At 38.3% G+C, this 15,553-nt stretch overlaps 1 protein-coding gene across 2 annotated transcripts in view; it reads left to right on the forward strand.

The window, feature by feature from the left end:
- Ap3s1 (adaptor related protein complex 3 subunit sigma 1) overlaps positions 1-15,553 on the forward strand; it is a 35,612-nt gene that overhangs the window by 6,573 nt on the left and 13,486 nt on the right. For both annotated transcript variants that reach the window (XM_051163016.1, XM_051163015.1), the window contains exons 2-3: positions 5,671-5,762; positions 9,096-9,207. In XM_051163016.1, coding sequence (XP_051018973.1) covers positions 5,671-5,762; positions 9,096-9,207 — 204 coding nt within the window. The remainder of the gene's footprint in view (positions 1-5,670; positions 5,763-9,095; positions 9,208-15,553) is intronic.

A 15,553-nucleotide genomic window follows, 5' to 3' on the forward strand; every position in this document is an offset into this window, starting at 1 on the left:
ATTAATATATGCTAGTGTCACACTAACACCTTGCAGTGCTGGGGATTGAACCCAGGGCTTCCTACATGCCATACAGGTGCTTTGGCTTTTTTTTTTAAACATGCTCTCAGTATGTCACTGAAGCTGGTCTTGAACCCATGATCCTGCTGCCTTTGCCTTCTCAGTGCTAGGTTTAATGGCAAGCATACCCAATGTACTGCATCCTCTTCACAGATTGAACTCATACATGAAACCAGAGTATATTAAGGCCCTTCCCTTTTTTTGATACCACAGAGAAGTCTTTGATGGTTTTTGTCGGAGTTACAGGTTTGTTCTTGCTCGTATTTGGAGTCTTTGTACGTGTGGATGTGCATTTCTTTTGCTGCTGCTAGTCCAGAGGGTTCAGTTTATATAAAACTTCCCCATTAGGATAAAGAACAGCTTTTCTTCCCTCGCCTGTGATGCCTCATCACTCTTCCTCTTCCCCAGGGTTTTTACCTGAAGTACAGGTAAAAGACTTCCTTCACGGAAGGATCAACCAACTCCTAGAAAGTTTGTGGATTAAGAGGAATAAAAGGATAGTTCTGGTTACCAGGTATGTTCTGAGAGTCTAACTGGAGGCGCCTCCAGAGTAGGACCTTAGGGAGGAAGAACAATCTGTCTAGAGCCTACAAGGCCCCTCCCATTTCCTTGCCCATATCCTAAGAGGTATGTATCACCCGTAATAACAATCTACGAACATTTGTCCTTATACCTACAAATAACTGTAGGCTTTATCAAGGAAGCTTCTATTTGCAACAAAGACTATTACAGAAAACCAAAACCAGTCAACACGCAGAGTTGTGGAGCTCACTTCCAATGAATACATCTCCAAAACACTCACACTCTTAAGAGTTCAGGGAACATTTCAGAAAGATTGTAGGAGCCAAGGGACCGGGGAATTTTCTGTGAGGTTGTGTTTCCTAGTAGCACAAGAAGCTACACCCATAAAGTCTCACCCACATGACCGCACAGATGTGAGCTTGAAGGATGACATTAATGAATTGCCAAACTGGACAGAGAAAAGCCCATAAGGCTTCAACTCTACAGAAAGAACTATAGCAACAGAGGAAAACTGAGAACAGGAAAGGTAGACTTCCTCAGGCCAGAGCACACCAATTGGTTGTCTCGTGGCAAATGGTCAGCCTGGAAAATATACATACAGGCAGCACTGTACCAACTGAAGAGGCTTTATTTAGAAATGCATATGTATATACATGTACTTATATGCATACAATAACAATTTTAAAAAGAGACTGAATTTGAAGGAGAGTAGGGAGGGGTTTATGGGAAGGTTTGGAGGGAGGAGAGGGAAGGGAGAAATGTTATCAATTTATAATCTCAAATATAAAAATTTAAAAGATGACTACTTTTATCTTGGTTATCACAGCATTGAGTAAATAATGTGCTTTTTTGGCTAAGTTTTTATCTATAGACATGATCTGTTTGGTTCTGATATTGTGAATAATTACAATATTGGGAATAATTATTTAGCTCTCTCTTACAGCACCGGAGTCACAGTCCCTCAAAGCTAGCTATTTTATATTTTTTATTGTATCACTTCTCAGTGCCCACACTGGTGTTTTATATAAACCATCTTAAGCTGAGCCATGCTGTAAACTTTGTTTGGGCTTTTTTCCTTTTGACATTTTATTTTCCTGGAAGATAATTGCTTTTCCTTTTAGCTAGATTTTTTTATTTACTTATCTCCAATTTATGTCTCTGCCAGCATGTGACTGTCAGTTTCCTGTTCATGAAGAAATCTCTCTTGGAGTCTTTTGGCTAGGATCAGTCTGCACCAGTTGCTTGCCAGTCATGTTTGGACTGCATTATCTGAGGAATTCCTCTTGCCTGTTTTCTAAGTTAGAGCTTCAGTTGTTTGATTTTTTGATGTCTTATCATAATGGAGCCAGTAACTTCTTGAGTAAAATATAACAAAAAGTGGATTTTTATAAGACCTTATAGTTCTGAAAGTCTTTTAATAAGTACATTGGTTAAAATTTAGAATTTCAGGTCAGAAATACTTCTTCCATGATTGCATACTGTCCCACTTTTCTGTTTCCAGTGTAGGTTTTCAAAAAGTCTGTAGTAATTCTGGCTACTCCTTTTGTGTGTATGATAATTTTACTGCTTTACCAGGAAATGTATAGACTCCTGTTTCTAAAGTTTTAGAGCTCCTTGCTTTGAGACTGTACACATCCATAGTGTGGGGTAATCAGGGCTTTCATTCTGGGATCTCTCATTGTCTTGTGGAATCTCTTGGTTTCTTTGTGTTCTGTTTTGATGCATGGATTGAACCCAGGGCCTTTGAGTCTGCTAGGCAAGGGCTGTCACTGAGCTGTCTATATCCCCACTCTCTCTATTCTTTTTGAGTATTTAATTCTTTATTTCTCTAGACTATTGTAAATTCTTAAATCGTTCTCTTTTCTTCTATGCCTCCAATCTCTTCTGTAGGCATGTTTCTGTGAGTTTTTTTTTTTTCTAGTTTATATCCTGAATTTGCAATTTTCTTGTGTTTACAATTTTGATGATATTCTGAATGTTCCAGATGCAGAGCTTAGATCCTGCTGTTAGAATTTGGAGTCTGCAAAGGAAGCTCAGGCATGTTCTTTTAAGCGTGTAACAGGAACAGAAATGGCACCAAGGAAACAAGGGGGCAGAAAGGACAGCTTTTCCCCTCAGAGTCAAGAAAGAGTGAACAGAGTGCTAATGTTTACTGAGACTTAGAGAGGTAGATAGCAAATGGTCAGGTGAGCAAAGTGTTTCAAGACAGAGGGAGGAAACTGAGGAGAGGCATGAAAATTCACTGTGGCTGATCTGCTCGGGTAGGGGAGAAGCAGCAGGTGAGAAAAATTTATAGGTAGGTTTAAAGTAAATTTGGAAAATGCTTATGGTATGGAAGGGATTGTTGTGTGTTAATTTTGCATCTTTCCATTTTGGTAAATATGATTACCACCCCCCCTTATACAAACACACACATTCTCACACCCACGCATGTGTATGTGTGCCCCCCTCACTATCTGAAAAGAGATAAGAGTTTTTTATCTTTTTCTCTAGTTTGGATCCATGTCAGTTTTTATTTTTATTTATTTATCTTAGAACCTGTTTTTAAAACAGATAGGCTCTCAAGCCCTTCTGTGCCCCAGTGACCAACGTCTTCCTTTTACCTGGCCATGCTGGGGTTAGTGTTACTGAACCTGTGAAGTGGATTCCAGGAATAAGGGATGAAGAAAGATCTGATCAAAGTCTTAGCCTGCCATTATAAACTGGAAGTGGTATAGAGCTGTAGGGACCGAGGATGCCCAAAACCCTCTTCATAGGATGCCCTCAAGGAAGTGGGGATGTCACCCCACTTTCATTTGAACTCTCTACCAGGAATCCCTTCACCCCCCACCTTGCTATTTATTGCTGTAATTTATTGATCTTAAAGTCTGCATAACAGACTTCTGTTGGGTCAAAGGGCGATTCCAGAGTTCCTCCCCACCTCCACTTGCAGGGCCCCTAGGCGCCAGGTGCTGAGAGAAGCCTCCCTGTACTCCACCTGTCTTTCTACAGGGGCCCAGGTAGGGCTCCATTCCGTCCAAAGGGTATCTATTTCACTTAATTGGAGTTGGAAGAGGGATCATGTTCTACTTTTGCATCCTTCCCAGAGCAGGGGAGGGATGTGGGCATGTTGAACACACTTCTCTAGCTTGGATACATTCAAGTCAGAGCTGTCGCTGTGCAGCCTGCCAGTGTCATAGAAGAGCCATTTACCTATGTCTGATCCCTCTGTTCAGAAGCTTATAGTCTTTATGTACAGAGATGGGAAACTGTTGTTTTATGATGTTTTCATGAAAAGTTTGATTGAAAACTTAAAATAAATAACTTTCATTTAGTTGCTGATTTTTTCCTACCCAGTTGTAATGTAATTAGAAAGTAGAATTTTGATGAAACCATTCCTTTAACATTGGTTACTCATCCTTTTGAGTTGATTTTCTTCTTTGATACCTAGTCATACTGTGTAGCCAAGCTATCATCTGACTTTCCATTTAGTTCAGGGTTACCTTGAAATTTGAACCCTCTTACTTCAGACTCCTACATACTTGGACTGCAAGCATGTGCTACCATTGCTCACAATAGTTTGTTTCTATTACAATGTTTAGTTTTGCTTAATTTTTAATTTTATGCTAATGAAATGATTATGTGTCATTGTGCTACTTGGCCTTTCTGTTCCAGCTGCAGACTAAAGTGTATCTCTCCCAAATTCCCATGTTGGAGCTCCAGCCCCAATACAGTGGTATCCGGAGCCTGGGAAAGAGTTGAGTTTAGATGAGGGCATGAAAGTGGGGCTGTCTGGCCCTAGTGTCTCCATAAGAGATGCTGGAGACTTTGCTTCTGCCCTTTTTCTTTTGCCCTGTGAGGACCAATGAAAAGGAGCTCATCCACAGGCTAGGAGAAGAAGCTTCTACCAGACATGGCTGCTGGTATCCTGATCTTGGACTTGAGCCCCCAGGACTGCCACAAAATAAACATGCTACTTAGGCCACCTGTCTGCCTTGTGCTGTCATGACAGGTTGAATCAAGGCACTTTTTATTTCTTAATTATGATTTGAAAATTAAAATGTTTAAGGGTAAGAGTATATCACAGTTTATCCATTCTGTGAATGGAGAATATTTGGGTTATTTCAGCTTTTTTTTTTTTCCCCCGAGACAGGGGAATTTCAGCTTTTTAAAGGGTCATTTTATAAGTGTTTTCCTATTGGACATACTAAGAGTTTGTTGTATGTAAGCCATTGCTAATACTTGTTTTTTTACCTCAAAAATCTGGTTTCGTAGGATCAGAAGAGTATGAAAAGTAAAAATGTTGGTTAAGGAAACTTGTGAAATGTTAGTGTCATTTACTCTTGCACTGATGGACTGAGAGTTTCTCTGCATCAGATTTTTGTCGAATTTTATACCTGTGCAAGTGTGGCTCCTTGGAGTGTTGCCGTTGTTGCTTTAACTTAACTTTTAACTTACTGAATTACTTTGAGGCTTAGTATCTTTACATTTGTTTATGGACCATGATATTTTCTTTCCTCTGAAGTTTCTGTTCATGACTTTGCTCACTTAGTGACTTGAGAAGCTAATTCTTTTTTTAGTGGCATATGAATTGCTTGGTTGAGTTTAGAAAATATCTACTGAAACAGTTCTTGGGCTGGGGTACTGTTTAAGTAAGGATGAGTAAGATGGATTCATAGGCACAGTTTGTATTTTATCGAGGTCCAGTTACCTGCAGTCTTGAAGCTTCCCTCGTCCCCACACGCAGATATAGTCACTACAGTGCCCTGCGTTAATCTGATGTTACTTCCCAGCTACAGTTTAGCCATTTGTAAAGCAGCTCTCTGACTAGCTGATATCTGCTTTCCTTTTTCACCAGTGTCTGAGTGTTCTGTTTCTCATTTGGTTTTGAAGATAGAAATAAGTTACTTTCATTGTAGTGGTAAACTATGACTTTTTCCCCTTTTCATAAAAAAAGTTGGGTTTTGCTTCTGTAATTTGAATCTGTTTTCCAAGGACTCTTTCCCTCCTTTTTCCAGATTAAAATTACAATCTTTTATCTTCAAAATGTCTTAAAATGCTGTTAATCTTGTAAACTTGACCCTAATCCATATGAATTACCTTCCTCAGAGTGAAGATACACAACAGCAAATCATCAGGGAGACTTTTCACTTGGTGTCCAAGCGCGACGAGAATGTTTGTAACTTCCTAGAAGGAGGGCTGTAAGTACAGCACTTCATGTGGGCTTTTCTAATTGCCCGTGTGTGATGACCGTGTGTACTGCTAACCAATGTATGATGAAAATCACTCATAGTTTTTTAAATTTGGGAAATTAATTGCTGCCACTGTTAGGCATAACTCTAATCTGTAGACTTTTTAAGATATGCCATCTTTCTAAAATATTTAGTGTTATTTTTATAAAGTTAATATATTCATATTGTAGAATTTACTTATTACAGGGAAATATAAAATTTTAAATTACTTTTCCTCTCCCAACCTTAGCCTTTCCCCCAGTTTCATGTGTATCCTTCTAGAAAGTACATCTTATATTTACTGACATATAAATATATAGCCTTAAATATTTTACTTATGAGATCATAATTAGTGTTCATTGCATGTTGCTTTTTATTTTGCTTAATATTTTGTAGTTTTTCTTATAAATATATTTGGAGAAATGGAGCTTACCTACTAAAGGTGCTGTCTGCCTACCCTGATGACTTGAATTTTGTCCCTAGGTCCCACATAGTCATTTGGTATATATACAAATATATAAATTTAATACACTTAAAAAACTGTAACAACATTCTTTTTAATGGGTATAATATTTCTACAGTAAATGCACATAAAAATTCAGATCATATTCTTTATTTTATAGTAAACAAAGTCAAAGTCTGTTATTCACATATATGTGTATACCTTTATAAATATTTCTTTCTTTTTGTTTTTCTCTATTTGTAGAATTAGGAATTAAACTCAAGGCTTGTGTATGCTAGACAAGTGCATCATAACTCTAAGAAAATACTTTATAATGAATGGATTCTATTGAAAGCACTTTACTTCTAAATATTTCTATAAGTACTTCCTTCCCAATTATGTAATTAATACACTTAATATTTTCTCATTGAGACTTAAAACTATTAGCTAAGCCCATGAGCAATAAGATGCAGATTGTTTAAAAAAAAAAAAAAACTTAGGGCAACAGAACCCGTTTTTGTCTGACCATACATTGTTTTTATCATGTGGGAAGAAATTTATTATTTCAGCAACTACCTCATCTATTTGCATTCTAAAAATGTTATATAATGCTGTACTTAAACATGTAATGCATATTTATGATTTCTAGATTTTGCTGTTAGCTCCCTCTAGACTAACTTAATGACAAACTTAATGTTTATGTTAAGTCTCTGAAGGAATCTTTGCTATAGATACTGGTTCTTTCTTATCCTTTTATCTTATTTTGCAGGATTCTCGCCTCCCATAGTGCATTGCACATGGTGACTGTGAGAACCAGATTGATACAAAGAGTGTCCTGTTTGGATGGACCTTTATGCTTTGAAATTGAGATATTCTTTTCCAATCATATTAAAAAAAAAAAAAGGCGGGGGGGCGGCTAGCTAGTTCCCTCGGTCATATTGTTCAAATTCTTGGAATTTCATTTTCTCCTACAAAGATATAAAAAAAAATTAGAAATTTCAGTTTGTAACTTTTACATATCGTATTTCACCTCTGTACTGTCTAGTTTTGTGTCAACTTGATACAAACTAGAGTCATCAGAGAGGGAGCCTCAATTGAGGAAATGTCTCCAGAAGATCTTAATTAGAGATGGATGGGGAAGGCCAGCCCAGTGTGCTGCCATCCCAGGCCTGGTGGTCCTGGGTTCTATAGGAAAGTAGGCTGAACAAGTCATGGGCAGCAAGCATGGGTGTGCTAAGCAGCACCCCTCCATGGCCTTTTCCTTAGCTCCTGCCTCCAAGTTCCTACCTTATTTGAGTCTTGCCCTGTTTGAGTTCTTGCCCTTATTTCCTTCAGTATGGAAATGTCAGCCAAGTTAACCTTTCCTCCTCAACTTGCTTTTTTGGTCATGGTATTTCATCATAGCAATAGAAACCCTGGCTAAGACAACTTCATATATGTAATTTTGTATCAATATTTAAGTTTAAGGTGAGGCTGTGTGTTTAAGTTGTGTGTTTATGTACTTGCCTTGCCGAAGTCCTTAGTTTCTCAGAGCATTAATGGGTACTTTGTAACACATTTTTCAGAAGCACAGTCTTCTTTTAAAGCAAAACAAACAAAAACCCAACAGTGAACATGCTGATGTGCTCATTTCACCCTTTCAGGGAACAATTATAACTGCTATCATAGCCAAACTCAGAATATTTAATGTATACAAAAATACTTTTAAATTAAATTAAACCCTTTCTAGACAAGTAACCTAGCATCGTATTCACACTCCTTCATTTCCCCCTAAGATCATTTCTAATTTTGCTCTTGCAGGACAAGAAAGTAGCACGTACTCAGAGAAGTAGTTTCTATAGAGCTTGTAAGTTGAGTGTTATATTTAGAGAACAGAAAAAAATGCCACACCCTATGCTGTTGGGAATGCTCTTTTAGTTTTGATTGTATATAGCGTGCTTTTAAATTACGTTAATGTTTAAGTGGTTTTGAGAAGGTGAATTTACTATTATAAAGTTGCTAAAGTATATTTGGAAAAATATAAGATTGCTCAGATGACTTCTAAATTATTCTTATAAAAATGATGAATTCTAGTTAATATGAATATATGAATAAAAGCATCTGATGAAAGAATTGAGTATACATTAGCCTGGTATTCTTACATTTAGACTTAAAAATAATGTTTTGGACCTTGATGCTCAGTCTGTCTAAAGCTTAAGAAATACTCTTTCTTTTTTCTAGCTGATACTCAGTTTTAAGCTGTGTATGTTACTGTGACCATGAAGTTATATCTTGTAAGCACTTGCACAAGCCCTGTGATCTGGTTCTGCCTGTTCCTTCACCTTCATTGTTCACTAATCTCTTCTTGTCTACTGGCCTCATATCTCCCTGAAAGTGCATATTGTCTTGATGAAATGGCCCTTGTCAGTCATTGCTACCTTACCCCAAGGTGCCCTGTCTTCATTTTTCCGTGGCCCACCCCTAGTGATTAGATGTCAGTCTAGATGTCTCTCAGTCCATTCTGAAGTGGGAAATACATGGATGTGCGGGACCTGTTTTGGTTCTCTGTGTGAAGCTTTCCCCCTACCTCTTAACTTTTTTGTCTCTTTACCTGCTATCAGTGCCTGACATATAGTACTTACTCATTGGATACTTTAATGAATAAACTAACTAAAATTAAGCACTGGCTTCCTTTACCTGACATTTCTGAAGAAGATTGCTGTTTAATTTACTTAGTTTCTAATGTAAGTTTACTTGAATGCTATGCCATTGTTACATTTTGCTTTATAAAAGTTTTTAACAAATGTGATTTTGCTTGAGCTAATGAAATATTCTACATTTTGTTCCCTACACCATATCAATTATTTTGTTTTGTCATTTAGATTAATTGGAGGATCTGACAACAAACTGATTTATAGACATTATGCAACACTATATTTTGTCTTCTGTGTGGATTCCTCAGAAAGTGAACTTGGCATTTTAGATCTAATACAAGTAAGTTAACAGTTGCATCTTACTACCTTTCATTAATTTTTTGATTACATTTTTATAAACTTAAGATTAAAATTTTATAAAGCGCTGTTTTGGTTGATAAGAAGTATTCCATAGTAGATACTAGGTTTGTATGTTGTGATATATAGTGTCAGACAAAAATCAAGTTAGAGGAAAGCTTTATTTTGGCTCACAGTGATGGAAGTTTCAGTCTGCCAGCTGATCCCATTGCATCTAAGTCTTTGCAAAGGAGTAACACAGTGGAAGAGCATGACAGAAGACTGCTGCTGTCCTCGTGGCAGCTGGGGAGGGCCAGGACAAGATAAACATTCCAAAGACGCACCCCCAGTGGCTCCTTCCTCCAGCAGGTTCCACCTCCTAATAGCCTGGTTAGCTATGAACTTATAAGTGGATTAATTCACCTAGAAAGACAGTGCCCTTGTGATCCAGTTCAAACCCTATCAAGGGAAGTAGAAACTAAACTGATTAGGACTAATTAAAACTAATTTCGTCATGCCTTTTCTTCTATTCACGTGAGTTACTGTAAGGTGCCCAAGATTGTTAGTCTGTCTGCATGTCTCAAATCTGACCTAAAACAGCTCTCCTGGTCTCCTGAAAGCTTTTGTAATGTCTGTAGAACTCAAGGTTAGTCATCAGAAAACTCAAGATTGTGAACCTTACTTATTATGATTGCTTCAACTCTTTAACTTAAGTCTTTCTTCTTTGTCTTCTTCATTGCCTTCAACCTTCACAAGTTACAGGTTGTGTGTGTGTGTGTGTGCTTTTTTGTAGCATTGTGCCTACAGATATTCTACTTGTTTCTTCCAGGATTTATTTTTTAAACATCTCCAGATTTCCTCTCATATTATCAGACTAGTCTTTCTCCTACATGTTTAGTTGTATTCATCTCTTTCTATCTCCCATGCCTTGGGGAATTTGTCAATTTTACTCCATTTGCAAGCTGATAAGTTAATCTACACTTTAAACAATGGTGCCAGAAAATACCTTGCATCACTAACAACAAAAGCATTATCCACAAAACAAAACATGGAAAACCATGCTAACATTTGCCTGCATCAGTTCTCAGCTCCAGATAGGTGCTGCACAGGAGCCCGGTGATGTCTGCACCATCAGATCAGCTCACACAGGGCTTAGGGAGCTGAAGTTCTTTCTGATGGGGGAATCATGTCTACTCTGGAGGGGATGAGAGTCTCTAAAGAGAAAAGTAGGCTTGTCCTTTTCCCTGGAGGAAGACACTATTTTCAGTGTGACAGATTAGTTATCCAGCACACAGATAGCAGTTGCCTCTGTTCCCAGGATTCTAGAAACCTCCAGTCTGTAGACTTTTCAGAGCTGCTTGTTACTCATTGGCATTCAGGAGAAGACTGCATGTGTGAAGGTTCTTGGAGACTTCAGTGTTCACATGTGTAAGTACATGTCTTCAGAACTTGGCCTTCTGCCCTAGCTTTTGTTCATATCTCATTTTTATACAAACTATAAGTCAGTCCACAATCTCTTTCAGTTTCTTCTCTCAGCTGCTTTCTTATCTTTCTTCTTTATTATTAATTTATTTATTTTTCCACTTTATAACCTGGTTGTAGCGCCCTCCCAGTTCCATCCTTCCTTTCCACTGCCCCTCCCCTATTCTTCAGGAAAGGGGAGCCCCCCCCAACCCCAGCGCATCACGTCCCATCAGGACTGAGCTTGTCCTTTTCCCCTGTGGCCTGTCAAGGCAGTCCTGTCAGGGGGAAGTGATAGAAAAGCAGGCAGCCGAGTCCATGTCTGGGATAGCCCCCAGTCCCCTTACCAGAGGACCCACATGAAGTCTGAGCTGCCCATTGGCTGCATCTATGTAGAGGACCTAAGTCCAGTGCATGCATGGCCCTTGGTTGGTGCTTCAGTCTTCACGAGCCCCTGTGGGCCCTGGTCAGCTGGCTCAGCTGGTCTTCTTGTGCAGCTCTAGTTCTCTTGATCTAGGTCCCTTAGGTTTTAACATCTGCTGTGTTTTTCATTCTCCCTGATCCTACTGAGGTCTTGCTTGTCCTTATTCAGCTTAGATCCTGTGAGTAGTCTACAGTGTACATAGCCTTCTATGCACTTAACTTTTTGGCCTGTTCTCATACATCTGGAAATACGTAGAAGAACAGCACAATCATATTTACTGCCTACTCTAGATCCATGGTCACTGGAAGTGCTTAGTGCTCTGCACTGATTAGACTTCATCTTAGCTAGACTTCACTTCCTAGAGCACAAACAAAATTGAAGCAGGCAGCTGAGAACATTGGCAGGCTCTTGCCATCCACATACCTGTCGGCTGTGTTCTGTGTAATGGTTGCCCTCACTGTGCTCCTAGCTGAGGAACTAGGCCTCTTGTAGCTGTTAGTACCTGTTATTGACGTTTTCTTATCTGAGTTCTACTTGATTTGTTCATTATGAGAATCATTAAGACACACACACACTAAAAAATAATTTTAATAAATTTAATGTAATTGTTACAAATAATTGTATTGGATCAAGATTATCAAGAGGAAATACACAGAATTCAGATTTGTTTCCTTTCTGAATAGCACACAAATAGAGATGTGGCCTCAGTAAGTTGTAAGCTGGGAAAAGCTGCATGTAAAAAGGTTCTTTGTCAAATGAGTTATGGGTTTTAAATCTGCAGGAAGGAAGCATCCCTTGATTTTAAATGGGAAATTGCCAAGCAGAAAACTTAGTAATAAATTTTGAGTGACCAAGCTTAGAAATAAATATAAGTGGCAAGGCTTTTGTATTGAAATTGTTAGTAAAGTGAAAACTATAAGTGGTAGTGCAACTGTTAGTCTACCACTTTACTCTTTAACCTATAATTCTGGTTTTGTTTTATTTTTAAGACAGGGTGTCATTATGTAACCCTGGGTGGTCTACTTACATAGGTCAATCTGGCCTTGAACTCACAGAGATCCGCTTGCCTCTGCCTCTTGAGTGTTGGGATTGAAGGTGTGTACTATCACAGTTGGCAAGTCTGTGATTCTTTTTTTTTTTTTGTCTTAAGATGTATTTTATTTTTATGCATGTCTGTGCATGCGTGTGCATTTCAATACCCAGGGAAGCCAAAAGAGAGCTGGGTCCTGTGGAACTCAAGTAACAGGCAACTGTGAGTCCTCCATGTGGATTCTGAGAGCTCGCCTAGGACTTCAGGAAGAGCCTTACATATTCTTAACCTCTCTCTCTCCAGCTCCCAAATCTATAATTTCTTACACTTGTTTTGAGTACTTGGCAGGTATCAGTTATGTGCAACCACAAAGTAATCATGGTAAATGTTTGCTGTCTGTCTGTTTCTCCATTTTCTCCTCCATTCCTTTCTTCTAAAATTGGTGGTGGTAAAAAAAAAAAAAATGATAATTTTAAGATAAACATATAGGATAAAATTGAATATAATTTTAAAATAACATATAAGCTCTAAGCAGAGAATTGAAGGAAATTTTGAGCTTCTAGTAGCTATGACTCCAGATTTTAGCTGTTTGTGCTTTTACTCTGAGGACCACTTTAGAGTCAGTGTTTTGTTTCCCTGTGTACTTTTCTAGTAAAGAAAAATTTTTGTTTTTTGGGGTTTTTTATTGTTTGTTTTGTTTTGTTTTCAAGGCAGGGTTTCTCTGTGTAGCCTTGACTGTTCTGGACTTGCTTTGTAGACCAAGCTAGCCTCAAACTCACAGAGATTCCCCTGCCTTTGCCTCCCAAGTGCTGGGTAAAGGTGTGCACCACCTGGTGAGAAGACAAGATTTGGTTTTGGTTTTATATGCCGTAGTAACAGAGAGGGAACAATCAAGATTGCATCTTGCATTGCCTTCTAACTGAGGTCATTATCACACATCTAATTTATTTGACACATAATTATGCTTTATTCTAAAACTTTGTGTTTCGACAACATACAGATAATTAGAAAACACAAAATAATAGTCTGCTTTCTGTTTCTCTATTGGCTAGCCTGGGTGAAAAGAGTGGTAGATACCTTCTACATATAACTGCTTTTTATTTTCCTAAGCTAGCCATTCATTATGAGTCTCTAGAGTTAAAACAAGAGAAAGAGCTCATTTAAAACTCAGTCTGCTTTATTGAGAAAGACTAAAATGGATGTGACTTTTCTTAGAGGTAAAGCAGAAGTGCTCTGGATTGTGATGCTGTGGCCCATCTGACTGTTCTAACAGGACAGCTGTAAGAGGAGGAACTATCAAAGGACAGGAATTCTACATCCAGACTGAAGTAATTCTGGCATGTACTGTAGGAGGAGGAAAATGTCTGTTGTATTTTCCTGGTGTTTTTTACTTTATTGCTCAAACATTAGTAACTTTGGTGCTAATGGGATTTGAATTTTGTACTTTTGTCTTTGTGTTAGTGATTAAACCCAGAGCCTTTCATGTGCTAAGCTTGACTCTTTCCACTGAACCTTGTTCTGCCCTGATACTTTGTTCTCCTATTAGATAAAATGCAGAAAAGAATCTTTTAGGAGAGTTATAACATTTTGCTTATTATAAAAGTAGGCTTAGAGTAGCTGGAGAGATGGTTCAGTGGTTAAGAGGTGTTTTGGAGAGGACTCGAGGTCAGCTCCCACCTTCAGTGGCCACTCTTGGCTGTAACTCTGCCTCAAATGGGGTCCGTCATCCTCTTCTTGCTTCCTCAGCCACCCACACACGAGACATACCCTCACATAAATACAAAAATAAAAATAAAATTCTAAAAAAGGGCTAGAGCTATTTTTATAAGACCGTTTGGTGTTATTACACATCAACTTACTCTGTTACCAAAAGAAAGAAAAATTCTGTAATTTACCTGACAGGTAGTGACTGTGGTTAACCCTGAGCATGCTCTTTTTTTTTTTCTCTATTGATTTCCAGTTCCTTTATTGCTTAAGAGAGAACACCGAACATGTGTGAGCCAGTTACCCTAGTAACATGCTCAAATGAACAAAGTTAAACTGAGGAGCTCATCATTTTTGCTTCTGTTTCATCAAATGGCTAGTCAGAGATTATTTAGAACTGATTTTTTTGGTTGTTTTCTTCCTCTAGTTATGAGACTACAACTCTAATGTAAAAAAATTTAAAGTGGAAAATGAGAAACCTAGAAGAGCTGAGATGAGACCCATTTGTTCTTGCTTGTTCCTTGGAGAATAGAGCAAGAAAACATCAATATATCTTATTAAACATACGTTTGTAATTTTGATAATTCAAGTGTTTAAAAGGCACTATTCAAAGAACCATTGAAAAATACATATTTTTATGCAAACATTTGGTATTTTTAAAGTGTGCTTGTGAGCCGGGAGTGGAGGCCTTTAATCCCAGCACTCAGAGGCAGAGGCAGGCAGATCTCTGTGAGTTCAAGGCCAGTGTGGTCTATGAAGCAGTCCCAGGACAGCCACGGCTACATGGAAAAACCCTGTCTCAAAAACAGAAAAGTATGCATGCGTTCCTGGGTTTGACTTTATGTGTTGTGTAAAATCTGGAAGAAGCATTTAAATACATTCTGTGTCCATGTTCCATTATGTCACTCACTTGAACAGTAGCTACTTGTTTGATTTAATTGCACATAAGTTGATAAAAAGAAAAAACTTTTTTATTAAAAATTTTTTTGTTTCTTTGTTTTGAGATACATTCTTTCTATGTAGTCCTGACTATCTTGGAACTCACTGTGTAGACCAGGCTGGCCTCAAACTCACAGAAATCCTCCTTCCTGCACCTCCTGAGTGCTGGATTAAATGTGTGCGCTATCACATTGGGCTCCTTTTCTAGTCTAGGTGTGTACTGTTTTGATGTGATGACTGAGCATATGTAATAGCTGGCCTTAAGAGTCTTTTCTGTTGCTGCATGTGTACATTGGCAATGTTTAAATATTTACACACTAAGAACAGAAGCTCCTTAGAAATTAATGCTGGGTTGTTGAGTTATTTATAAGCAGTCACACTACCCTCAATCTGTGTGTCATGCTGCACAGATAATGGAAGCAGGACAATGGAAAATCCCACACTGCTGCTGTGGTTACGCACTATACTTAGACTTACCACAGCACTGACCTGGTTCGTTTGGAATGAAAAAACTGAGCTTAATTAGAAAGAACCATGGTGATGGAATACGTGTCTAACTTAAAGCTCCATGTGTAAGGCCCCCTGTGATTGCCGCACTGCTAGGCTAGCTTTTGTGGGAGTATTTCACTTGTGGGTGCTGTACTAAATTAATGTAGTATTCATGAAGTTAGTTAAGCTCTGTGGTCCTGGATTTATTTATTTATTTTTGTCTGTAAAATGAAAATGTACTTGTTTTGAAGATACTATTTACAGAGGTGATGAGGAACTGGTTAGAGAGGTCAGTGATTGAAG

Source organism: Acomys russatus, chromosome 20 (assembly GCF_903995435.1).
Source record: "Acomys russatus chromosome 20, mAcoRus1.1, whole genome shotgun sequence".
Taxonomy (NCBI): Eukaryota; Metazoa; Chordata; class Mammalia; order Rodentia; family Muridae; genus Acomys; species Acomys russatus.